Below are 26,098 nucleotides of genomic sequence, written 5' to 3'. Positions count from 1 at the left end.
ATATATAAAAGCTGCAGCTATAGTAGAATGCTAACTTCTTTCCAGATAAAAGTTACTAGTATTCCTCTTCTTCCTAAAAGCAGTTTTTTCCCCCTATAGAAAAGAGGTTGGGATGAACAGTTCAGGCTTCTAAACAATTGCCAACTGGTACAGAAGAAATATATTTCCAAGAAGTTAAAACAAAACACACTCCTTGTACACTATTCAACTGTGATCTTACAGCAGAGATATGTACTCTGCAAACTGATATGCCAATGAAAGCGTTCACTGCTGCTGTATGCCAGCAGCTGCTATTACTACTCCACTGTCAGATACTACTGTCCTTTCAGTACTGTTTTTGCATTTTTCCAGCTTTAGGAGAAAAGTCTTTCAAAGCTTATCCTTACACCCTTTCTAAACTGATTTTGACTCAAATCACATGGATCACTCATCTATGGGACACTCTACAGGGAGGTAATTACACTAGTTTTCAGTGATGAGGTTTACATGTATTTTAACAGTGAAACTTGATCTGTCAATAAAACATAACTTCTGAACAATAACATTGTTTAATTTCAGTATTTTTCCCATTCCCCCTAGTTTAGAAGAATATAAGTAAAGAGACATGTAAAGTACAGCTTCATCTTTAATGAAGTAGACAACCAAAATGCCAGCTTATTAATGTATCCAGCAGTTTTCTATATGCTAGCTGCATTTAAAAAATAGGCACAATTTACAATTTAATTGCAACCAGCTAGCTGCAATTGTTTCTCTACAAATTTTCATTTTTTTGTATGAAAAATATTAATATCCCATGCCTTTAAAATTTCTAGAGCTTGCAATTAAAAAAAAGAGAAGAAAACCTTCAACCCAACTTTAAGTTGTCTGAGATCAGGAAAGGAAGTTATAAAAACATACACTCCTGAGATTCACTATTTGCATACTCCCAGGAAGTTCCACAGTCTTGAGCTCGTAGCGTGACTTCCACGCTGCCTCCCTAATGCCAAAGCCTAACTGTGAGTGTTCCTGCATCAAGTAAAGGGAAAGATATGCTCGATACACCTCTATCTGCTGTCACTCTGGGTTCTGACATAGACCAACATCTATTTTGTTTTCTCATCTTTGCAGGAAATACTGAAAACAATTTAGATGTTCCGGTGCTAGCTGATGAAAAATAATATATGTTCAGACATATAGTATTAAACTATACAAATACATAGATACGTCCATCTCTGTAATACTTACCAATTTTTCAGTGCTGAATTATAAACAAGATACCTGATATCAACTTGTCTCAGTAGAATCCACTCCAATGTGCTAATTTTATACAGTCAAGTCAGAAGGTGTGTATATCTACTGTAATATCTTTCACCTCCAAACACAGTATTATGCATATGTATGCGCAGTAAACAGTATTCTGCAACTGCAAAATCCTAACCCCATAAAATTGTCTGTACAACTTCCTCTGGATGATGTATATAGAGATAAACCATTAAGAATGAAAAAAGAACAATATTGTTTCATTTTCCTAACCAAATTTAAGCTACAGTTTAGGGAAGAAGTTTGAAAAAGAATTCGTTCTACAAAGTTTAGATTATATTTCTGTACCAAACATTTAATTCAACAAAGGATTGATTACATCAAAAATGATCAGATTTGAACAGAAAGTAAACAAAATGCATATTCAAGGTAGTTTAATATGTATTTTCTGAATTAGAAATACCACTTTCTTAAATGATGGATGAGAATTTCTAGTGTAATGATTCATTACTCCCCTCCCCCATCACTGAATTACATTATTTATACATATAATACAGAGTTGATTGTAGTTGGAAACAACAATATTAAAATAAATGTTTAATAGATACAAAGGTTCTTTTCTCCACAACATAGCTTTTTTGGTGCCTGGACACCAATTTTAAAGTAATTCTCTATTAGCATTAAACTATATAAGTGCAAAACAATTCTGTTTTTAAAAAAATCTATGATTGCAGCATCCATCTTCCTGAATAACATTTTGTAGCCAGAAAATAATGACTTTCATTTTCCATGAGTGCATTCCAGGCTGTCTTCTAGCCATCTCTGGTTAAAAAGAAAAAAATCAGTGCAAAATAAACAATGGTGAAGTACTAATTTAACCATTGAGCTTACTTGAATTTAAGAAACATACTTTATTTTACACTATATATATATATATCTTTTATTTATATATTTATATATATAGATTAAATTACACTGGACTTGAAAAGTATAAAGAAAACCAAAAAGTTACTATTTTTCTGCAGTACCAAAGGAAGCTTTTCTCTCTCTCTTTTTTTTTTTTTTTTTAATGAAAATTCTTCCTTGGGTGAGCAGCCTAGCAGTATTAGCTGTAATAAGAACTCATTACATTACTCCTCTGCAAATTACTATGATTCACATAATTTCATGTTTACACTCTGCCACATTATAATTTGTGATGCTCTTTGACTGAAGAACAGCTCCTGGTTCCACTGTCATTACTTCTTGTCCTGTATTCAGAGATTTGCTAGCAGTAGTGTGATGGCTATACTACAGTTCCACTTGGAGAATTGGCCTGGTTTTGGGATGACAATAAACCCTGCAAACAAAGTAGTTTACATTAATCCAGCAAGAGAACCTGATATTGACTTTACAAAGTTATTAGTCTGAAGCTAAAATCAGTACAATTTATTTTTTATTTTACCATCACTTGTTCTCCAAAACATCAGCACCTTCTTTCCTACAAAGGCATCTGACCCACTATTGTTTCAGTCACATGGCATACAAAAGAGCTTTTAATAAAGTTAGAGAGCACGTGCATTTATGACACACGATGAATCTGATCCAAGGATTTGATTTTAATCTACCTTGCACTTTCAGTCATTGTGAACTGTGAAACTTTATAAATTATACACCAAAAGTGATCATCATTTCATCAGAGTAGCAACAAACAGGCCTACCCTAACATCAACGATTTAGGTTACTTGTTAAAAACAGTAGTTCTCAATCTCTTATATTACAAGCTTTGAATAGAAATATAGAATAGAAAAATATTTCATCTATTCAAATACTTCTTTTGATAGTTGAAAAGGAGAATGAAATGAAACATTGAGCAAGAGTTCAGTAAGATTTCCCGTTACAATTTAAGTTTGCATTCAGGAAAACTTTTACCACCTCATTTAACTAGTGTCATTTAAATAAGATTTATTTCACACATACTGTTGCTATTGTGCAGTATTCCTAGGCAGATAGGAGGCTACTGTTTCTTATTAAGGCAACTGTGCAGTAGAGAAGATATTATCCATTTTTGATTTATAGCAGCCTCTTTTCAATCACTGATATCAAAGTAACTGTATACCAGACTTAAGTAGGAAAAGCTTAATATCAAAATGCAGTTTCATCTAGCAATGTCATTAATTATAAAAAGCGCCAGCAGACTGAGGAACACAGGGCCAGCTAAGCTGGAAGCACACCAATTAATAGAACACCGTGCTGCTCCTTGCTATGTAGGAATGATAAATGCACTTTTAGCAATTCCTCAAATCGCTACCAGCTTACTTTCTTACCTCAAAATTAAGAGCCTGTGACTCAGATCCATCAAACTAGACAAGTTCAGGCAGCCATTAATATACAGAATGTAGAACTAGATCACATCTTCAGAATCTACAGGAGCTCTTTCTCGCTTGGATCCAAGAATCTGAGAAGTCACTACTGAAGAAAGAAAACCCTGACCGTAGTCAGAAGAGGTGGAAGGTGGTCTGGATTGGTTGGATTCAGGTCATAGATTTTCTAGTAAAACTTAGTCCTTCCTTTTAAAAAGATGCATTAATAGATGCATTAATATCATCTTTGGCAGAAGGTGTGAAAATATCCACGTGTGTGCATATACACACACGTGTACGTACGTGTTAACTTCAGATGGCCTTCCACAAATAGCACCTGCAGGAACTAGACCCTTATTCTTTTATTTTTTATACAGTGGATATGTGATTTAAACACCTCTGAGGTAGATGGAAGTGGGTTGGTCTTTAAACTTGTTGACATTCAGGTTGTGCATAGGTATTGTGTATCTAACAGTAAGAGAATAAAGAGTGTCATTTTAAGTTAAGGAATAGATGGCAAAAGCAGAGTTTTAGAGCAATGAAGTTACTGAAGCACTTCAGAAAATTATTACAAAGATTTTAGTTTTTTTTTTTTTGAAAGTGAAAGCAAGACAGAACTCTGCAATTTACAGAACCATTCTTCAGAAGTCTATTAAATCCAGCACTAACTAAAAAGTTTTTCTTGCAAAAAGATTAAATACACTAAGCAACTTTCAAGTGTACCAGAAAAAGAGGTCTTAAAGATACCATTTTCAGTCTTTAATAAATCAGTAATACGAACTGTTCGTAAGCAAATATGGGCTTTATAAGCACCGAAGTACTAGGAGTGCTACAATATGGATTATTTTTCCAAAGGCTCATAAGCGTGCTTTATAGATGAGGAGAAATAAGAACTATTCTAACACCAAATTTACACTGTAATGCAACTAATTGTGGTAAAATGAATGACTTCATTTTATTGCTGAACAATTTCTTCAGAAACAAGGAGCACATATTGACATTTAGTGTGGCACTTTAAGTCCTGTAAACTACTAGATGTTTTGGAATTCAAGTTCCAAGACTAGAAACTAAAATTCACTCAGTTACAGTTTCATCTCCCAGGTTGTGAGGGATTTCTCCTTTAAGAAAAAAAGCCAAAATGCAGCGCAAGGGGCTTTGGATAAGGAAATACTAGGAAACCCTCATAGTTTAGTCCACGTCCTGACTTAATTCTGCAGCTGTGAAGAGGCAAGACAGAGGAACACCGAAGTGGAAAGAATATCTGGATCAACATCCTTGTGCTACTACAGACTGACATTCCAAACTTCCAAAGCACTGCCTTAAAACTTGTTTGGCTGCTTGACCTAGCTATAATAATTACACGGCCATTCCAGAACTTCACTTCTGATAGAGAGCTGCAATTTTGTGAGTTCTTCTAAGAACTTGATTTCAGAAAGAATTTTAGATCTTAGATGCCTTTAGAGTAAAGGCAAAACTACAAATTTAGTTTTTAGACATACAAGTTTCATGGAAGTGGATAAGTATTCTAGGTAGATCCTGAATAACAAAAAAAGATTGTATAGAATTTTGTCATTATATCAAATTAAGACAGCTTTAGAAAGCTATATTAAGCATAACATAGTAAGCTTTAGAAAGCTATAATTAGAAAGGTACGCTACAGCTCCAAAAAAAAAGCTACCGTTTGGATAAAGAAGTTACCATGCAAGTCTGATTTGTAACATGAAGGATGCTGGACTAAACCATTTTTAATAATATTCTCTGGAAATAATACTATGGGCAGCATTCCAAAATCTGGAGAGAAAGCTCCTATCTGGAAAAAAAAAGTGTAAAGAAATTAGGCCCCCGGTTAACCCACCCAGTCCAGCCAACCAAGGGCTAAAGCTGCACCAACATGTTAGTGCAGCAGTAAAGTTGCTCAGTTTAAGACCAGCAACAGAAAACAAAGAAACTGGAATACAACAATTCCAGATCTGCCACGTTGTGCAGTGCGTACTGCACATCAGTAAAAGGAAAAACATGAACAGACCATACTGAACATGCAACAGGGGCAAAGTAAGTGACTGTTCAAAACTTAGGTTTTGAAAATAAATGTGGTCTGCTGTTAGTAGTAGTATTTGGTCAGCATGTGGGTCTGGCATGCTGGAAATGTGGGTCTGGAAATGGAACGGTTAAGAAACCTGAATCAGGAATTTGATAAAATATCTTTTACCACATGCTCAAAGTCCTCTACGTCAGTTTTACATCACCTGCCGTTTAACAGAATTCCTACTGTTCAAATGGGGTTTTCATAGAGGACTGCAGCATCTTCTTACACCAGTTAGCAATGTGAGACGATTAAAACAAATTGTTTCAGTAGTAGTTGGGGCTATACCATGTTGACCTGTATGAATTCTCAAAACACACAGGACTTTGCATATTCAGAAAAAACATTAAGACATACTGATACGGCTTTTCATTCCTACCCGTGCAAATCTAGTAAATGCATTCAGTAAGAACACTTCCACCCACATTTCAAGGCAGTCCTAGCTGTGGTCTGTTCAGGAAGGTCTGCAGCAGCACTGAGACCAGCCTTTCTCACAATTCATGGGACTGAAGGTGCCTTAAAAAAAAAAAAAAAAAAAAAAAAAAAAAAAAAAAAAAAAAGAGAGAGAGAGAGAAATCCACACATGCTCTACCCATACATAAGTATATTCTTAAGGCAATGATATGGAACACAAGGTTTCTCAATGGAAATTAAGCCTATGAAAGATCAGAACATCAGACACTGGTAACTACAGAGTTAATACTTTTATGTAATTTAGAACAGGACTAATTGGAGCCAAAGATGCAGCTGTAAATCAAGTTTCAGTTTTCTAGATAATAAACTGCAAGTTTGGGCACATGAGCAGGTTACTGTAAAGTTAATGCCTGTTTGCTAACTCGCAGCTCTCCTGGCACATACACACAGCCCACAGCAGAAGCGAAGAAATTCAACTTAGCGCAGATCTGCCCTGGACAAGAGTGTGCTCATTGAGCACATCTGATCAGCTGACTCAACAGTAACTTGTCCGGAGGTCAGATCTCTGTAGGTCCTTCCTACCTGGTGTTTTGAAATTGAGAAGTAGAAAAACATGAAGCAAACTAGTAGCAACAGTGCTACTAGTGCTTGACTGTATAGAGGAAAAGTGGCATAAGCAGTTGATCCGGTCTAATACAGTCAGTATTTTTTTTAAAAAAAGTTTGAACACAGTTCAAAATGTCTCATAGTACTCTTTACTGATGCAATTAAACCAGCAAGAAACAGGCTCCTACAAAAACTGCACAGATTTAGTTGTTAAACCGATTCTGCTATTGCCAATATAAGAAATAATTTGAAATTTTTATATAAAGAGTATTCCATACATAACTTTTTCTTTAAAATTGTGATATTCCTGGAATCATTTGAAAGAGCCATCTGGACAGAGTCCTTTGCTCAACAAAAAAGCCCAAGGTCAACACACTGTTCGAGCAATAGCAATACATCAATAGAGAATGAGATTTTTCACATTTGTTTAAAATTCTGTATTCAAATCAGCTAAATTGGTTTAAGATTTGTTTGAACAAAATGCCCACTAGTTTATCCGGTGAGTTGACTTTTATCAGGGTAAGTCTTTGAACTGCACATACTTACTAAGTCCAGTATTTCACAATCCCCAACGAAGACATGAAAATGGATTAATTTAGAATGTTCAGTAAGTCCCTTCTGAACATTCACATATTACAGAGAAAATATTTTGTAAAGGATTGAAGGGGAGAAAGCAAATCTGATCTTTACCTAACCTATTTGTTCACTATATAGAGGTTTAAATATATTATTTGTGTTACATTTGCTTTTTTGCTTTATTCTTGTAGTGTCACAGAAAAGTATAAAGGCCTACACAGTAATGACATACCAGATCTCATAGAAAAATGTATCAGCATCTAGTAGGCTTCACTTGCAGCTTCACTTCTGTGTACATAAATAGGGTTTTTTCTTCCAGTAAGAGTGTGTCACCATTTTATTTTGGTCAACAAAAAGAAAAATCAAGGATGCTAGCAGACTAGCTAAAAATCTTCTCTGTCTATTGCTACCAAGTAAGATTAGTTCAAGACTAATATTTGATTGGCAAATAAAAGATACATACATCCAAGAGACAATAAAAACTATAGTTTAAAATGCAACTATTTTGTGCTGCAAAAGGCACAAAAAAGCTTTTGCCAGCGAAAACCTGATTTGACTTGTGTAATACGACCTTAAGCTTAGTTTAGCTAGTAAGGATTTGCACGCTTTTGTTTCTCTAGCTTCCTCTAATTACAAAAGCCTGCAAGACTTAAAATTTTTAGATTAGAAAATGAATTTTGTGTAAGCCAGGAAAAAAAAATGGATGGGGGAGAACAGATGACTTAAGGCAATGCCATTCTGGTTAGTGTAAAACAGACACGGCCTTAGCACGAAACAAGCCAAACCAAGTTAGTAGGATAACTTACAAACTACTTAGAAATCAACTTTAAAACCAGAGAAGAATGTGATCATTCAAGTTACTTCCTTGAGAACTTTGTGCAACATTATTAAATAAAGGCAAGCAGAAGACAGTTTAAAGTTCCAAGACATGTTCTGCGATTGTAGAAGATACTTTGGCGAAAGATGTGGAAGTTAACTTAGTTTCATGCTCCCACTGATTTTCTAGAAAAACAGGTCTGAACAACCAGTTCTTGCATCATTTGATGTAATCAGCTGTTCACACAAACTTTCAGGACAGATTTTACTTTGTTCCTCTACTGACATCTGTTCTTAAAAAAAATTTATATATATTATATATATACATACACATAAAATAAATATATAAGCAGATCATCATAGCAGCCAACTACCTTCTGAAGTATCAGAATATTCTCAAGTTCATGCAAGAAAAAGCTTTCCTTAGCTCTACAGAGGAGCTTCCCCCAAGAGAGAAGTAGAGTCCCTCTCTTAGACAGGGTCCAATATAGCTAATTTTCTCCACTGAAATTTCTCAAAAATGCCTTTGAAACAATAAATATCACTTGTTTGGCTGCTTCACTGGTTAACACACAACTCTTGTTGTGAGGAGAACCTTGAGAAAGCAATCCCTATTCAGATCGAAGAGCAAATCTCTCATCTTTGCCTAAACTGGTTCCAAGACATTCTGTAAGTTTTAATTACTAGTTTAGACTAGTTTAGTTCTAGACTCGCCAGTGTTTTTCTAGACTGAAAACACCTGAATCATCTGAGTATGCCATATGCCCAGGGCTGTAAATTCAGCATTCATTAGGCAAACGTCAGGATGTAAAGCTGGAATAGAGAACATACCCTGCACCAGAGTCCATGGGGGAAAGAGCTCCTGTAGAGTCCAAGAAGGAACAGAAAATGCTCTGCCCCAACTCCTATTTGGAAGATGGGTAGGGCGAATGCATCCATGTCTGTAACTGAATCTGAGTTTAAACAGATTTGATAAATGATAACATTCTACATTATATTACTCTAGTCCTAGAAAAAAATATCAGAAGACACGACCTCATCAGCAAGATTTAAACAAAGTGTCTGCATCTTCTTGCAATGAAGTGAAAGATTCACTCCGAACAGGTTACAGGACGTGGTCAATTTTCCTTTAGAATACGGCAAGCTAGCAGCTTTCACTGCAGTCATTTGTTCAGCACAGTATGATAGCATAAGACCACCTAAGGACTGCAACATAAATTAAAACTCAAATGTGAAAAGGACTATTGAAAATTATCTACATTTACAGTTCAGTCACACATTTTTATTTAACATCAGTATACAGAGGACAACCCCAGCAAGTTATTTTTTAATGTCAAGTATTTAGTAAAGTTCTTCAGCTGTAACAGTGACAATAGAACAGCTAAAAATAAGCAGTATGAAACAAACATGATATTCTTAAAATTATAAATATACCAACAATACTTCTTAAAGCTTAATTATTGCAACAGTTAAATTAACCATAGTTCATGTTAGAAAGGCTCTATGAAATTTATTCAAGTTGTCAAGAAATTAGATGGAAGTGTAAAAAGGAAATACATATGAATTTTACTTTTGATCTTCACTAAAGGTAGTCAATACAATTTTGTACAGTATCACCTAACATGTCAATCTTTAACAAACTCCAGTATACAGAATTCATAAAATGCAGAAAAAATAGTTTAATTTTTACATGTAAATTGACAGTAAATTAACTGACACAAATTTTATTATTGCAACATAAGCAGGCCAGCATTTTAAATATTAATTTAGTAGCTTTATACTGTTAAAGGGGCAGACATATACAGTCATTCCAAGTACATAATCAAATTTTAAGAGGTGATAATTCAGAACATGGGATTCTAGAAAATGTTTAGTAAAAGTCATGTTATTTCCTAATCCAGACATCCTCATCATAAAGCCTTTGCAGGGTTATGATCTCTCTTGGCTTTACTGGAGCCACTAGTCGCACCTTCTCACACATGCACGCGCGCAAACACTCATACCTTGCTATAAATATCACACCAGTGTACTAGGCTTAAATTCACCCTGATAATGCGGGTATGCTATGTGCAACTTTGCTATTATGCACATTACAGAAAGCTTCAAATTTCAGCATGGTAACCTGAAGTCATATAGCTGTGTTTCAGTTTTTCTATAATCATCCCTGAAGTTTATACAGATACCGTATCACGTTGAAAGAAATCTATTTGATAGTACTTAAATACCAGCAATTGAACTTCAATTGTAATGATGAAATGCTCCTTTCCATTGAGGAAGAATTAGTATGTATAGCTGCTCATCTCACTCAAATATAGTACATGAATGTTTAAGTACTTTTACTAAAACAGAAGTCATACTAAAACATGATACTGTACTACAACTGTAGTTAACTAGAAAATTCAAGGATGTTATAATTTAAGTCTAAATTTTCCTGTACAGTAAGTCAAATAAATAAATTCCATGTGCATTTGTTTTATAAAATGGTAACATGCTTATCTTGCTAGGTTATACACTGCCATTTCATCTCTGTAGTTCTGTCCAATCTTACCTTGAGCTTTCTTATAAAGGAAACTAATCAGCAACTTTGCTTTAGATAAATTGAGTTGCTGTACAAGATGGTGAAGAGTTAATTTCAGAGTCAAACGTAAGTCACCTAGACAAGTTTTCTTTGAACTTAGAATTCCAAACCAGTTGCAAACTATCTGAATATCTCAATTTTTAGTTTAAAGGCAAAACAAAAAGGATGGACAGATAAATTGCTCTGCAGACTGAGTACCACGGATTCTCTGCGGGGATTTTTAATTGCATCTTGTATGCCCTATAATTTGGTTTGAAGTAGCTATAAAGATGACGCATGCCATTTTACCTTGGTTTCTTTATGATTTTTTTCTACATTTCAAAATTAAGACGACAGTTCTACAATCCCATTTAGCTTGTCCATCAGGGTTGGAAAAGGAAGGGGTAGGGGTGCAGCAGACAGCTAATCGTCTCCACATTGCTGGGGAGAAGAAAGTTCATGCTCTTGTTTAAGGCAACCTATTTTTCTCCCCACCCTCAACCTTCTTTCTCAAAAAGAATCTAACAAAAAGTGAGAACAAGAAATTAAAACTCGTGAACGCCGAGCCTCACTCAACTTGTTTCGTGCTGAGTTTTGCCATTCACTTGCTCTCATCCTGACTGGGAGTTAGCACAACAGTTCTGAGAGCGCACTTGTGTCACACGCCAAAGAATGCTGTATCCAGTGAGGAAGCTCAAGGTATGATTATGGATACACTGAATTAGTAATCTGGAAAGCTTATAACCAACTGTCAACATGCTATGCACTGTGTAGCCTATCAGCTACTATAAGGATCAGGATTAAAGAGATATTTCTGGGGTTTTTTTTATTTACCTTTTCAAACTAAGGGCAGTACCAGACCAACCAGACCCATTAAGAGAGCATGTCGTACATTGTCCAATACCCAGTATGTCTTTTGAGGGCTATTAAAGAATGAGAGGGGAAGGCAGCACTGGCTCAGTGGAAGTTACACTACATACTGCAAGTCTGCTTCAATTTTCCATCCAATTCTCTCTTTAGGCTGGCAGTGATATGAATTTAGTGAAGGCCTTTTGAGGCAATGATGGAATAAGCAGCAAGATTCAGAGGCTTTCACTCTAAAGTTAGCATACGAAAAAAAAAGGGGGGGTTTAAGATCACTTGGGGACCCATACTATGGGAGGAAGACTAGAAATAGCAGCTTTAAACCCCAGGGCAATGGGATAGTCTAGGATAGAACAATTGGCAAGACAGAAATGAGTGGTATATAACCCATTAAGAGAGACATTACCGTAAGTGTTTTATACTTTGACAATTTTCATTAAATAAAATTATTAAGTGCTCTCCTATAAACAAAAAGGATGCTCATAACGTCCTTCTGGCACAAATATTTTCCTATCCCCTGTAAACATGCCACCATAGTTGTTTTTACCAGCAGAGTGAGCTCATTATAAATGCAAGTGAAATCAGGAAAACAAATCATTTTGAAAATTTTTAAGTAAATACACCCTAAACAATATGGCATTTACAACAGTGTGCAATATATTAATTTTGGAAGTGATAACTTCAGCATGAAAATTACTTACCTGTAATTAAAGTTTTCCATATTGGCCAATACATAAATCCTAATTTTTGGTACTGCATACTTTATCTCTGAAATATTTGAAATGTCATATTCCAACTCAAAGTCAACACACAAAAAAACCCCATGTTTAAGTTATAGCCAGTCTAACATAATCCACCTCAGCCACTGAAAATAAGTTTAACAGTGTAGTGTTTAGTAGTTCACAGCTTTGGAACAAAAACAGAACAGGTCACAACAGAACTCTGAAGCACTGCTCCGTGTATATAAAGTTAATTCTTAAGCATGAACTGCACTGAGTCACAGAAGTGACAACTGCTTTAGTATTTTCATTTGAAACAGACCATCTACTTTGGGGATGTTTTGTTTCTCTTTTTTAAACAATGAATCTGAAGTTCTTGCGCACACACACACACACACACACAAAAATCTTAATTTTTAAAGGAACAACTTCCTCCCTTCTCTTCAGAAAAGGATTTACAAATTTCAGTTTAGATTCAATCTTCAAATATGCTTCAAGATGCAGAGTGGACATGGTTCTTTAGGCATACATATTTTGTGACAGATTCAAGAACATCTCCAAGAAACTTGCATTATACAAACTGTTTTAAGAAGAATTCTTGAGTTTTACTTAAGATTTTACTCCAATGAAGATGTGGTATTTTAGTGTTCTCTCCACTTCAAAAGGGAGATTTGCAAATCAAATAGTTTAAGCCTAAGGAACATCAGATTTTCGATTAGACTCTCCAATGTGACAATATTCAACTATTAGAGTGTTTTTTTTCTTCAGATGATAACCTAGAGGCCTCAGAACTTCAGAAAGTTTCACAAAAATAATGATCCTTTTCAGTAGAACAACTCTGGTAGTGTTTTCATAGCTGTATTCCTTGAAAACGTTACTAGCAGACAAAGCCATTTGTGGCACAAACTACTTTTTACAAAACAAACACCACTTTGATTAAATCAAAATTTAGCTTGCTATATGGTGGACTACAAAAAAACCACATCAACATTTTATCTGTGTTTAAGTGCACCAACAGTAAAAGTTAAAACTAGAAGTACATTTTAATGAAAGTTCTACTGATAGAACAGCTGCTGTCAGAAAGAGTTTGTCAATGATCAAATTTAACTAACAAAAGTAACAATAAAGTAAAACTGAAACTATTTAGAGAAAGCTTGGATGACTTTCCCTAGCTTAACCAAGTATACATAAATCAAGACCTGGCTAGAGTTCCTTGATAGTACTGTATTGTCTCATGGATTGATTCAAAATTTAAAGAGCATGAACTACAGTCAGTTAAGGACTAGAAATCTGCTCATAAAATGGCAGACAGTTTAATAACAAGTGGTTTGACGTTAATGGCAGACCACCACAGAAAATTATGGAGGAATAAAACACTTCGGTTTTAATTTTTCAGAAGCTCACATTTCTCGTTAGACTTAAAAGCAGCAGCTTTTCATAAGCTACTTTCACAAGGAATGCAATATTTTACAGAAAACTTGAAGAATTAATCATTTTAGTGATTGACATGTTTTACTTCAATTTTTACATAAATAGCTTTCACCATATTGTGGTTATGCTTAAGTATAAGAACACTAATCAATAGTTTAGATGCACAGTATTTATTTCTCTTGCTGGAAGGCAGCTATACTTAAGAATTGTATCCAAGACACTTCAAATCATTCAGAAATATGGCATGCAGTATCCAAAAGTATGGCTCTGAGGATTTTTTTTTTTTTTTACATTAAGCATAAAGAAATTTTATATTCAACATTCATTTATATTTCAAGAAAACTACCTATTCAGAGTTCTAGTTCTTTGATGCAGCATTAAGGATTAAAACTTACCACTTTACCAGGCCTTGCCCATGTGCAAATAAATCCTTCCTGACAAGCAGTGACTATACAGTCTTCAAGAAAAATTAACACAGTCAGTCTTTCATGTGCTATCTTTTTACAGATAAGAGGCTCTAACAAGGGAACATCTTCCATTCGGGGACAGAGAGGTGTTCCCAAAGTTTTAGCTGGGTCCGTTTTGGTTTTAGTAACTAGGTTCAGTTTGTCACTGCTCTTGCTAGATATATGTCCCATGCTATGATTTCTCTTGTGATCTTTTTCATGGTGTCTTTCCTTCCGATCATGTAGCGATAAGGTTGCAAATTTACTAACACCTGAAGCAATGGCACCATCCATGACACTGCTTTTACTGCCAGCATTTGAGACTGCAGAATGTGGAAGGCTGTTTGACCGTGGAAGAGGAGGGGGTACAGAGTTTCCAGGTGTTGTGATACTGTTTCCATTACTTCCTGGGTTAGCTCCACCACTTCCAGCGGGTGGACTTGTGGCATTCATGACATTTGTATGTGTCCTTGCTCTTGAGAGAGGTTGGTGGGGGAAGAGAATATCTTCTGTGAGATCCCATAAACAGAGCTGTGTGTCCTGGCCTACTGAACCAAATCTATACGTAACACTTACTGGACGACTGTCTGTAGAGTTCCTTTTGGATAGTCTAGATTGTGTACTATTTGCTCGATCTCTGCCAAAATGAAGGTCTTGGAAATCCTCATCACTTCCACTAAATTCCATTGGGTCACTCTCTTCTACACTAGTGGTATATGGATCAAATGCAACAACACTGACCCACGATTTATGTCCGTGGCCTCTAGCTATTACTCGACAGTCCACAAAAGACCAAACTGTTACTAAGTCATCCTCTCCACCTGTTACTATATATTTTCCATCGGGACTCCAACACACACACAGCAGTCCTCCAAAGTAGCTTTTCATTGTACCGTGCAATTCCACTGAATCAAAGTTAAACACACGAAGAAAACCATCCTGGCTCACACACGCCAAGTATTTCCCATCTGGGGAAAAGGCAAATTCATTCAGGGCACCCTCACCTACTGTCCATTTAAGCAGAGGGTTTCTTGTGGATTTACTCTTGCAAGTGTGAACTGCAAAACCTTCTCCTTGTTTAAGTAGCTGGTAGTGCGGGGCTGTGGTACCACAAGTGTGCTCCACGTTATATAAGTACATATTGCCACTGGAATGAGCTACTAGGAAAAGGCTTTCCGAACCTGGTACCCATTTTACACAGGTTACTCTGGACTTGTCTATTAGTCTCTGTGAAAAACAAAAAAGATACATATCAGAAAGTCTGATAATTAAAGTTTTAACAACGAACTGTCAATCTGAGCTTTTTGGGAAGGAAAGGGAATCAAGCTTAAAGTAAGCTGAACTGTCTACAAAGGAGCAATATTGTTACTGTATTCGCAAAAAAAAAAAATCTTTTCAGACAATTAAGAGAAAATCACTTTTAGAGAAAGAAAGCTCTATAAAACATTATTATTATGGTCCAGTGATATTCCACAAAGAATACACTTCAATCAAGCCAGTTGTTACTAATCTCAACATAATATTCTTGGGTTTATTTTTTGCTCTGTAGGTTGATGAGCAGCATGAAAAGGAAACAAACATTTGAGAAAAATCAAGAAAACACAAAACAAACTGCAGAAAATAAAGGCTGTTACTCATCTGTACTACACAGCAAACAGGTTTTAAGTCAACAACAGTAAATTTACACACTATTTTTATCTGAAGTCACATATATAACGTTAATCCTCTGGAGAGGAGGGAAAAAAAGCCTATACCTATAGGCTATATACCAGTACAATTTTCAAACTGATTCAGGAAGCAAGTGCTATACAGTAACCCTATTAACATAAAAAGTTAATAGTTAAATGCATGCATTTAACTTAATACAGATGGTACCACATCCTTTTCTCCCTGGACTCCCCACCTCACATTTCCATTCCATATTTTAGCCAAGAACCTGTCAATACTTTCACTCACCACCTGATTTAAATGACATTTCTTTTAAATGAAAACATTTTAATAGATTTCATCATTACAAAAGAACGAACGAACACATTAAATATCCCTGTTCATACGGCGTTCAATGCTGGAAGAAGTGAGAGGTAGAGATAAAATTTTGACTCCTTGAGTTTGTTACAAGAATTCTGATAGACTTCTAAATCTAGTAAGGCAGCCATGCCATCGCTCGTTTGCGATTTCTGAAGAAGTAATTTTTAATATACAAGAGATCATAGATTGATTACAGTCTGAAAGAAGAGCTCAGCTTTATGAAAGGTAAGACTGCAAAAACAAAGAGCATGAAGAAATACCAGAATAAGTCACAAAAGCATTAAAATAACCCAAAATTTGCTCTACTGTTTCTCAGAAAAATTAACTAATGGATAAATACATTGACTGTTATTCATTCCACACCTGTGCCTGTCACTGAAAAACAGTACTTGGTCATTTTAGATTATACTTCTGTACAGTTCTGTTGCTGTCAGCCTCAGTATAAAGCAGGAAACCTCCCTTCTGTGATTTCTCATTGGTTAAGTCAGTCATTTTGTACAAAAACTAAGAAAAAAATAATTTAGAATTTTCCTCAAACAAAATGGCTTCAAAATAGCAGCTTTGTGCCACATCTACTATCACATTTTAAGTAATGTCACATGTGTTCATTAATATTACATCATTTATGTTTGAGTAATGATGATACCAGAAATATCAGCTGGAAAGTTATCTTGTGCTCATCAACAGAATAAGAACAGGGAGCATCAGACCAGCTTGCCTACTAGAAACAACAGTCTTCTGCTTACGAAACAACCACTGATATGGCACAGAGCAAGATTTCATGAACTACTCTACTAGAATAGCTCAACTTGACATAATTCCTCTTGGAAGCAGAGGCTGTAACTAACTTTCTACTAGAAATGGCATTTTAAGCCCCCAAAATCATAGACTATATGATATTAGGTATTGTACAAAAATCCTCCAGTCCTGATCACTTTACCTCAAAGAAGCTATGAACAAAAGATTGTAATATGCAATGGAACTAGTTAGCTCCAACAGACAAAAGGCTGAATTAGAAGATCATAATACTTTAAAGTGATCTGAAGCAAGACCCCACATTTCCTCCCCTTCTCAACTAAGAACACTTTAAATTCAGAAGGAATATTAAAATTATGAAATCACAAATTTCTGAAGTTTTAACTGGGACTCTGCACTCATCTGCAGCACAGCAAAACAAGACTTGAAGTCAGTGTCACTGGCAGAGGCATTACAATAATGAATACTAAATGCAGTATCAAGCTAATCGCTGGATATTTAGCGGCTGGGATAAGAAGCTTGTGTTCAGCTTGGTGAAAGAACAGTAAGTGCAGGAACTTGAGTCGGAAAGACAAGTAAGGTAAGCTTATCTCAGTAACCATGTTTAAACAAGCTTGAAGGGACAAAATTATAGGCATAGGACAAAAGTGAAAAAAACAAACAATTATGGAATATACATTAAGGTCTGTCCAACAGCTTTGGCAATACAAGTAGAAAAAGTTTAACCAGAAAAAGATTGCAGCCATACCTTAACTGCAGCTTAAAGCTATGGTTTAAATAAAGAACAACAGACAAAAAATAAGCCAAGATGAAGGAGACAACAGTTCAGTTGGCTAACTTGAGGATAACCGACTACTACCATCAAACAATTGAGTCTAAAGGTATACTTAGCTGTTGATGGGTATTAGAAAGCAACACTAATTTTATTCTGACACAACTAGAAGGAACACTGCTTGACTTTTAGAGGTTGCCAGGAGCTGCATAGCATCACTCACCTCAGCCTTTCAAGTCCCTATTGTCTTCTGCATCAACAGGGTTAAAATAAATAAGAGTACCAAGTCAAAATACAATAGGTTTAATTCAGGCAACTTAGACATAACCTTCTGTGTCATAACAGGTTATTTCACTAATCACAGTGATTAACGGCTATCCTGATTGCTTCATGACAACAGGTAGTCAAAACAGCTTTGGGTTTCCTAAATCATGCCATTACTAACAGGACAGGTGGCAAATTCTTTTACCTCTATTATTCCAGCTCTAGCACAAAAATCTGTCAGAAGAGGCAAAAGCTTGCTTTTAGACTACCTTAGCTTTGCCTATGAAGGTATGCTTATTCTCAAACACTACCTAAATTCTAAACATATTTCAAAACCAGTAGAATGACTCAAACAAACAAAACAAACAGAAAAACAAAACAAAATAATGCTCACTAATGTTTCCTTAAAAGAGCTTTTAGGTGTGTGTCTATTAAATCCAGAATGTCCAGGGCAAGTTTCTATACTGTAACTGGCAGATTAAAAATATACATATAAAAGTTTTTAAATTTGTTATAGTTGCAGTTAACAGTAGTGTAGGAAATAAGAATCTGTCATTTAATTTTGATCTACCCTGCTGGTAGTTTTGGCAGCACTGAGCAAATCCTTCTGTTAGCTGTGTTAAAAACAGAGCATCTTATTTAATTTCCAGTAAGGAGTCCAAAGACATATCCCTACCACAGTGAAATATCTGTAGTTATAGTGCAGAGACAGTATGCAAAGTTGCTTCAGTATTTCCAGCACTGTTGCCTGCTGCTAGATCTAATCATACTCCTCCCAACCCCCAGTACAGCTTTACATTGTAGAAGTTAGACAGTAAACAAAATAAGGGCATGTAAACACGTTGTACCTTTACGTAAGTATTTTAGCAGTTTTTCCTTGAGGTAACTATAGTTCAGCTACAAGAGTATGCACTGCTTGGTGATATTAAACTCTAGTTACGTAAAATATTTATGCTACTATCAAAACAAGATTAAATCAGAGCTGTACTTACACAAATGACTTGTTCACATCCAGACTAGCACTCCCAATGGTGAAGCTGCACCAGTGCCAAAGTTTTGGGGTTTAGAGTTTTTTGTTTGTTTGTTTGGAGGGGGGGGAGTAGGGAGGGTTGAGAACAATGCTATAATGAAAATTTCAACTACTTACACGATGGTTTCTGCCAAAAAGAGTATTTAGTGCAAAATTAAGAGAAAATCCAGCAGTTTCCCATTCAAACAGTAGAGAGAAAGAACAGGTGGGAAATACTAGAAAATAAAAGCTCCCCTCTTCCGATCTAGCTGTAGCTACTTTTAGAAAGTTGAGGAGGAATTAGGCAGGTCTAATTATAAGACATTCCCATTGAGAACAATACTTGAATCTTCCTTGCACAAAGACAGGATGTCAACACATCTTCCCTGAGGTGGGAAAGATGTGCCTGCTCAGGCTGAAAGCTGAGCAAGACTCAATTTCATCTGCAAAGATTTTATCCAGAATTGAAATTTCTAAAACATGATCTGCAAATCTCCTTGTGATTATTTCTCGTGATTTATCTGCAGCTGCATTAAAAAATAAAACAAAAACAAATTCCCACAGCTTATCTTCAGCAGAAAATACTACGAAAGTTGTATCAGTTACCAGATCTCTTCCATCATTAACATCCAGACACTTATTCTTACTGCTAAAAATACCAATACTATCAGATAATCACAGCCAGCTGTCTTGTAACTTGGCACAAGTCATGTCCTCCCCACCCAGTATTCCCTTCAATTTTTTACCATTGCACAGCAGCAAAAATCAGGTGGAGAGTTTCTTTCATTAAAGTTACATGGCCAAGACCTCATAAGCCTCAGCTTTTCCTGTGCAGCATCTAGCTTTCATATCCTAAATAAACAGTCTTCCCCAAGTAAACCCATGTGAATCCTCATGGGTCCTCATGTCCAAATATGGACAATTTGTTTTAAAACCCTTTCCATAAGAATACAGCTTAATATATGCTAAAACGTTTGTTTGTGGTTTGGAACCAGGAACATTTGGAACAACTGACTGCAAAGGGTATATAGCAATATTCAGATTTGTAGACCCTTTTTCAACCAGTTAACTGTTAGTAGCTCCATTACAGCATTACCTAATCCCTCCTTAAATCACCAGAAGCTTCCTACATGAATAGCATTTTTGTATAGGTATCCTAAGATCAATGAAACAGCTGAAAAGCAAAGGTAATGACTGAATAATGAGCTGTATAAGCAAAGGAAGCCATCTACAGAACTTTGAGAATCTAAGATCTTTAATATCAAATACATTTGCATGCAACAGTATTACGACTTCTACTTACTTCCTCATTAAATAATTTGCTAGTTTCTTTTTTAATAGGGTCTATAAGTTGGACCTGGCCTGCAGAGAAGCCCACTAGAAGAGACACACTTTCTGCTGTGGCTGTTAAGTGATTGAAGTCATGACATGTAGGTTGTGTTCCTTTGTATATCCTTTTGTCTATTGGTTTACTCAAGTCCGCAGCCTGCAAAGAGAGCAAACAGAATGAAGACAGTTTATCACAATGTGTGCATGTAACATTTCTATCTGCAAATGAATTTATACAAAGCAACAACTAATGCTATCACAAAACCTTATTTTAAAATAACAGCTTTGTATTTATCAAAGACATCTTTGATATCTTCAGTAAGTTTATCTTTTTACATAACATGTGTTTTTTCAGTTTTGCTAAACACTACACCTACCTAGCATTTGCAATTGCATCATATACAATAACAAACCAGTGACAATCATTCAGTAACCAGGGCTGCAGCGAGACCTCAAGACCAACCCATTCTCAGGTTTATCCTGCCAGGAGAGGCATTCCATCACATAGAGGCAAGATACCTTCTACTTCTCTAGCAACAGCTTCCTAAATATGAAGTATAACCAGTTTTGATATTTGCAGATTAAAAGTGTTTGCAGGCATCTGACCCTTGTAACGTAACGTATCCTTTTATAAAAAGGAAAAAAGATTAGTCTTAAAAGTTGTTGGGAGTTTTTTTTCCAAAAACAAAAAAAAAACACACCTTAAAAATGATTGACTAGGCTCTAGGAAAAAGATTTCTAGGAACATAGACTCAGGATGTTGATATTCTGATTACTTTGTAGCTTAATGACTAAAAAAATTATTATTAAAAAAAATTATTCTGTAATACTTCTGACATCGACTTGAACATCAAAATATTCTGCCATCTATATAAGGAGCTCTAGGCATTGTCAATGAATCAATTTTATTTACTGAACACAATCCAAATACAGCTCTCACAAAATAGCAGTGCTAACAAAATATAGGAAACAACAAACAACTGAAGATTTGTACAGTAAGGCACTGAAGTGTCAGAAGGACCAAAAGGAATAGGTATGCAATCTAAAATGTTCTCTCAGTTGTATAACTCACGCTTATCTACATATCACTTCTCAACACAAACATCCTATCTTTCATCATCTCAAGATTAAAACCCACACGTTTAATATGCAAGATCATGCACCAGGTTCAACATTAACTCCTTATTAACGAAGATCAGGGCTTGTAATTAGAAAGCTGCAGATTCTCCACTGTATTACAGACATGAGACTATACTGGGACCCATTCTAATTTTATTTGTATTTGTACTTTGAGAAAGATCAGGTCAGTAACATAAGAAATATAATTTGTATGAGGAAGACGACAAGCATCACCTAAAACAGCTGTGATGTATTAAATCTTGTGCTTAAAAGTTTAAAGAATAACAAACTGTTGGTATGCATGGATCTTTACAGATGAGAACCAGAACTGTCAGTGGAGGAAAAAAAATAAGTTACACAGCAAATCATGACAGATAAGCCATTTCCAAGGCAAATTTAACTACATGTAATCAGCATATATATGCAACAGTATTGAAATTATACTTATGTTTCGCAGCATATATTATAGATCAGTTTAATCAAGTGTACAGCACCCTGGCTGAAAATTCCAAAATAGGATTACATACTCCAACTTCTCCAGTCAGCAGATTAAAAAGGTATTCTCCAGAGCTCAGAGATCCATTATAAGCTAAAAAGTTTATTAGCAATACCTCTTCAAGGAGAATTCAAATAGAATGCCAGCTCTATTGGGACATCATAGGAAAAGGCACATGCCTACCAAAGAGCATCCACAGACACATGTAAATCTCTAACTCGAAGTTGAAAGATCAAACTCTAGAGGCCATGCATTAGCTCTTAAATCATGCAAGACTCCTTTATCCTGCAGCACTGCAGAATAAATGGTATCATGAGATACCCTCAAAACAGAGGTAGTGTTTCTATCTGGAAGACCATTCTACAGAAATATATATATATCCCTCTGTACCTCAAAGAAAATGCAAAGCTGAATAAGGTGCCATGTTTCTCTCCTCTCACCTACAAGACTTTGTCTTCTGGACAAAACTTTCTTAGGAGAACTCAACTCCTAAGAAAGATCTCTTTAAAAGTAAATAGGACTCAGATTGAATCACACTGAGAAATTAGAGAATGAGGGACTCTCATCTAGCAGAAAACTGCTAGTATTCCCAGGGTTTTCTCCCTCTGAATCTTTACTATCCTTGCAAACAGCACAGAATGAAGAGATGGTTGTCTTCAGGCTGCAGTTACACCCACTTTGCTCTTTTGTCTGGTGAGAGTTTTGTATATAACTGACTATTGTTTGTGTTGTCTCACAAACTTCTAATGTGACTAAGGTTCCCCACCTTCTGAAACTGCGTGATAATAGATCTAGTAAGACATGAAATTCAGATAGATGAAATCTAGGTACAGACTTCACTGTGCTTGTTCTAGCTGTTCTCTGGGAGCCAGATGGCAGTGACAATCTGTCTGAACTTAAGTGGAGAGTAAGCAAGTTATTTCAACCCAGAATTATCAGAAACTAGGTTTTTACTGACAGAGATGTCCTGCTTTTTATTTACATGCAGTTGGTGTTTTCAGCTATGATAATGATATAGCTGTCCCATGGAGATGCGGTCAAATCCACAAGCATAAGCATACTTTTGGTCATGCTCCCTCTTCACCAAAAGATAGAGTAGGGCCAATGATCATAAGATCTAGAAGCCATTTTCTTTCTCTGTTTCTGCACAATTCATAGTTGCTATTGTATTTTGATGAGGAAGAAAAGCTTACTTAGCACTTCATTAGCTCTCATCACTAAGACCACTTCCTATAGTGGATCTGTAGGAGACTGATTCCCAGTAAAGTTTCTACATGAAATTTGAGCCCGTGACTGTCAAATTCCAGTACGCGACACTATTGAATAAGGTGGTGGTAACTGTCCCCCTCCTAGAAAAACTGTGGTGCACCCTTAGAAAGAAAAGATTGATCTTGGGATTAAGTGGTAAAGAACATGGAGGCTGGATGCACAGGATAAGGCATCCTTGCCTCTACTTGAGCTTGTAGCAAGTTGTATTCATGATTCCTGTCCCTATTCTTTTAAAGTCTGCTTCTGAAAAATATTCAGCGCTATTCCAGCTTGTCCACTTTGGGGAACCTAATCATCACAGATGAGTTAGGATGACAGTAGCTCATTGAAATGGGTTAAAACTACATGAACTTGCTCAGGTGCTGCAAGTCAAAGTACATCACAGCTAATCAAGACTCCAGTAATACCACTTAGGCCAACTGATAGCTAGCAGTTATCACTGCTATGTCATCCTATGTCCTTCTGTTATATTTCATTAAAGCAGTTTTCTGAATCAGCTTACTAATTCTGAGCAGGCCTTTTTACAAACATTCAGATTCCAACAGAGTAGCATTTAAAGTACTCCTTGGACAAAGCAACCAGGAAAAATGGGTATTATGAACAAGCAGAATCTCACTCAAAACTTGTCTAAAGGCAGTGATGCAGCTGAACAAAATTGGTATATCTTGGGCACCAATGACTTTAAAGACCTGTTCTCCAACAGAAACTTATGCTCCACTGGAAGTAAATTTGACTGTGTAATACCATTCAGTTCTTTGTGATTAACTGTACTCCAGAAATAAACAAAGATTGTACAACTGTTTTGGGAACTTCCATTCCAATTTACTTAACTCTTACAGCATGTTATTTTAGCAAAATTATCTGTAAACCGCATGCTGAGGGAGCTGGAGGAACAGAACTAGCAATTGTACATCCTCCCTGAAGCACAAATTGCAGTAGGAAGATGGTTGAGTGGAACATTATAAACACAGTTTTAAGTTCCTGGACACTAGGAAGGGAAGAAGAAGAAAAAACAAAAAACAAACAAAAAAAAAAAAACAGTTAACTTCAGTCATATGGTATGTTTTGGATTAGACTAAATTTTGGAAAGCTGCAGATTTAAATTAGCCAATGAAAAAATGCAGGAAGAGTTCACATCTGTCGTAGAAGCATGATTAAAGGCCATCCTTATGGTTCACAGCTTGTGAAATAATAGTTAAGAAACCTCTAAGTCTTGAATCAGTAATATATCAAAAGCATGAGTCTTGGACAGAAGTTCATCTGGCTTTGACCTTAGAATTATGCACAAATACAGAACTAAGGTAATTGCCCATCCTTAGCAGACATTTGAAACATCAAAATCTAAAAACTTCAATATTTGATCAGATGGAGGTCGGAATTTTCTTCCATTCTAGAAAAACATCTGAGAGCAGAAAGAGAAAGAAATTTTCTTTATTATTATTAATTTATCTCAGATTATTTCAACTGTAGCCATGACAACGCCTTCCTATAGATACTTAATGCTACTCAGTGTCAGTTTTGCCAGGAGACTTGCTTTCCATGGGCTGTAGCAATAAGTGAGATTAAGAGAAAATATTAGGTCTTTAAGCTAAAGCAAACATTTAATCAAAAATTTACTTCTGAAAATACTCTTAAGAGAATCTCCCTAGTCCAGAGAATTATTTAGTCTTGAATGATAGACTACAGATTGGTCATGCATGTTTTGCACTGAAAATGTACAAAGGACTGAGATGTTACACTTTTGTAGACTTCTGCATTTTTGAAGTTCGGAAATCTTAACTTATTATCTGTAGCCTGTACCTCTTCAATACTGTGCTGTTCAGGGATTTAATGGTCCCTGGTCTATAATGAGAATAATTTGAGAAAGCTACATTATACAAGTAACACGAGACATCAACTCTTGTGACTATTACTAAGTGAACTTTATTGAACTTTACAGACGCTCCTTAAACCCTGAAAAAAAAGAAGCCAGGTAATCATTACTGCAGCACTTCTGTCTCACAGAATCCCCTAGTAAACACTGCAGAATCTGTTATGCCCACCATATTAGCAAGGATAAAGAAAACAAAACTGGTGGTCCAGGAGGCCCCTTACAGCTTGCCTGCTCCATCATGCTTGTGCTGCTCTCCCTCTCATCCCTGCTCGGCTAGCAGAAGAACAAAGTTGTGGAACACGGCTGGCCCACTGTAAGAAGGTTCACTTACCCCACGCAGAGTTTTCTGCTCACTGGCAGAGAGAGTTTCTGCCAGAAATGCTAGCTTCAGTATTTTGCCCTGGAAATTCCTGTGACTTCTCCAGTATCAAAGGAGTATATTTCCAGAGTCTTTTTGTAGAGCCCAAGCATTGCTCAGTAAATATTAACAAGAGAATCACTTTTCCTTACTTCATTGCTGCTTCAAGATGGTCTGACTTCACAGCTGACGCTGCTTTGAGCAGGAGGTTGGACTAGTAGCTTTCAGAGGTCTCTTCCAAGCTGGATCATCCTATGATCCTCAGCTTAGGGCCAACCAAATCAGCAGTAAACACAGAGTTCCCAGCTTTAATTAACAGTTCTAATTTATGCCTTCAGTGAACTTCAAGCACAAAGAAAACTACAGGAACAGGTCGGTGGACTTTCCTTCTGAAGAACACCAATGTGGAACAAAAGCTCTGCTTACTTTCAGGAGGTATATACCAAAAAATCACGCAAAGCTTCCAGCAACTCTAAAGCCAAAATAAAACACTGCTCAGTACAGTTGACTCTGCCTTAGCCAGTCACTACCAAACTGAGCTCTATAAATATAGCTGCATGTAAACCAATAGACCAGTGGCTAATCAATCTTAGCTTTCTTGGTAGAAAGGTGACTTTTCTGAAAACCTTTTAAGTAATGCAAGATATAATAGCAATCATAGCATTTCTTAAATTTAAGATTAATCCTTCAGCTAGTGAACACATTCAGGGCCATTTCATAAGCCCCCAGGAA

At 36.1% G+C, this 26,098-nt stretch overlaps 1 protein-coding gene across 6 annotated transcripts in view; it reads right to left on the bottom strand.

Moving 5' to 3' along the window:
• Nucleotides 1–1,637: 1,637 nt before the first annotated feature.
• WDR20 (WD repeat domain 20) overlaps nt 1,638–26,098 on the bottom strand; it is a 48,532-nt gene continuing 24,071 nt past the window's right edge. For 2 of the 6 annotated variants that reach the window (XM_062576756.1, XM_062576760.1), the window contains exons 2-4: nt 20,226–20,408; nt 14,043–15,320; nt 1,638–2,578 (exon numbers count right to left, since the gene is read on the bottom strand). In XM_062576756.1, coding sequence (XP_062432740.1) covers nt 2,525–2,578; nt 14,043–15,320; nt 20,226–20,408 — 1,515 coding nt within the window. In that variant the 3' untranslated portion in view covers nt 1,638–2,524. Of the gene's footprint in view, nt 2,579–14,042; nt 15,321–18,905; nt 18,941–20,225; nt 20,409–26,098 lie in introns of those variants that run through there. The other 4 variants (XM_062576757.1, XM_062576758.1, XM_062576761.1 and 1 more) reach the window with 4 other exon arrangements.

Source organism: Rhea pennata, chromosome 5, assembly GCF_028389875.1.
Source record: "Rhea pennata isolate bPtePen1 chromosome 5, bPtePen1.pri, whole genome shotgun sequence".
Classification (NCBI taxonomy): Eukaryota; Metazoa; Chordata; class Aves; order Rheiformes; family Rheidae; genus Rhea; species Rhea pennata.
The sequence above is the reverse complement of the archived record's forward strand: the minus strand, read 5'-3'. Positions and strand labels throughout refer to the sequence as shown.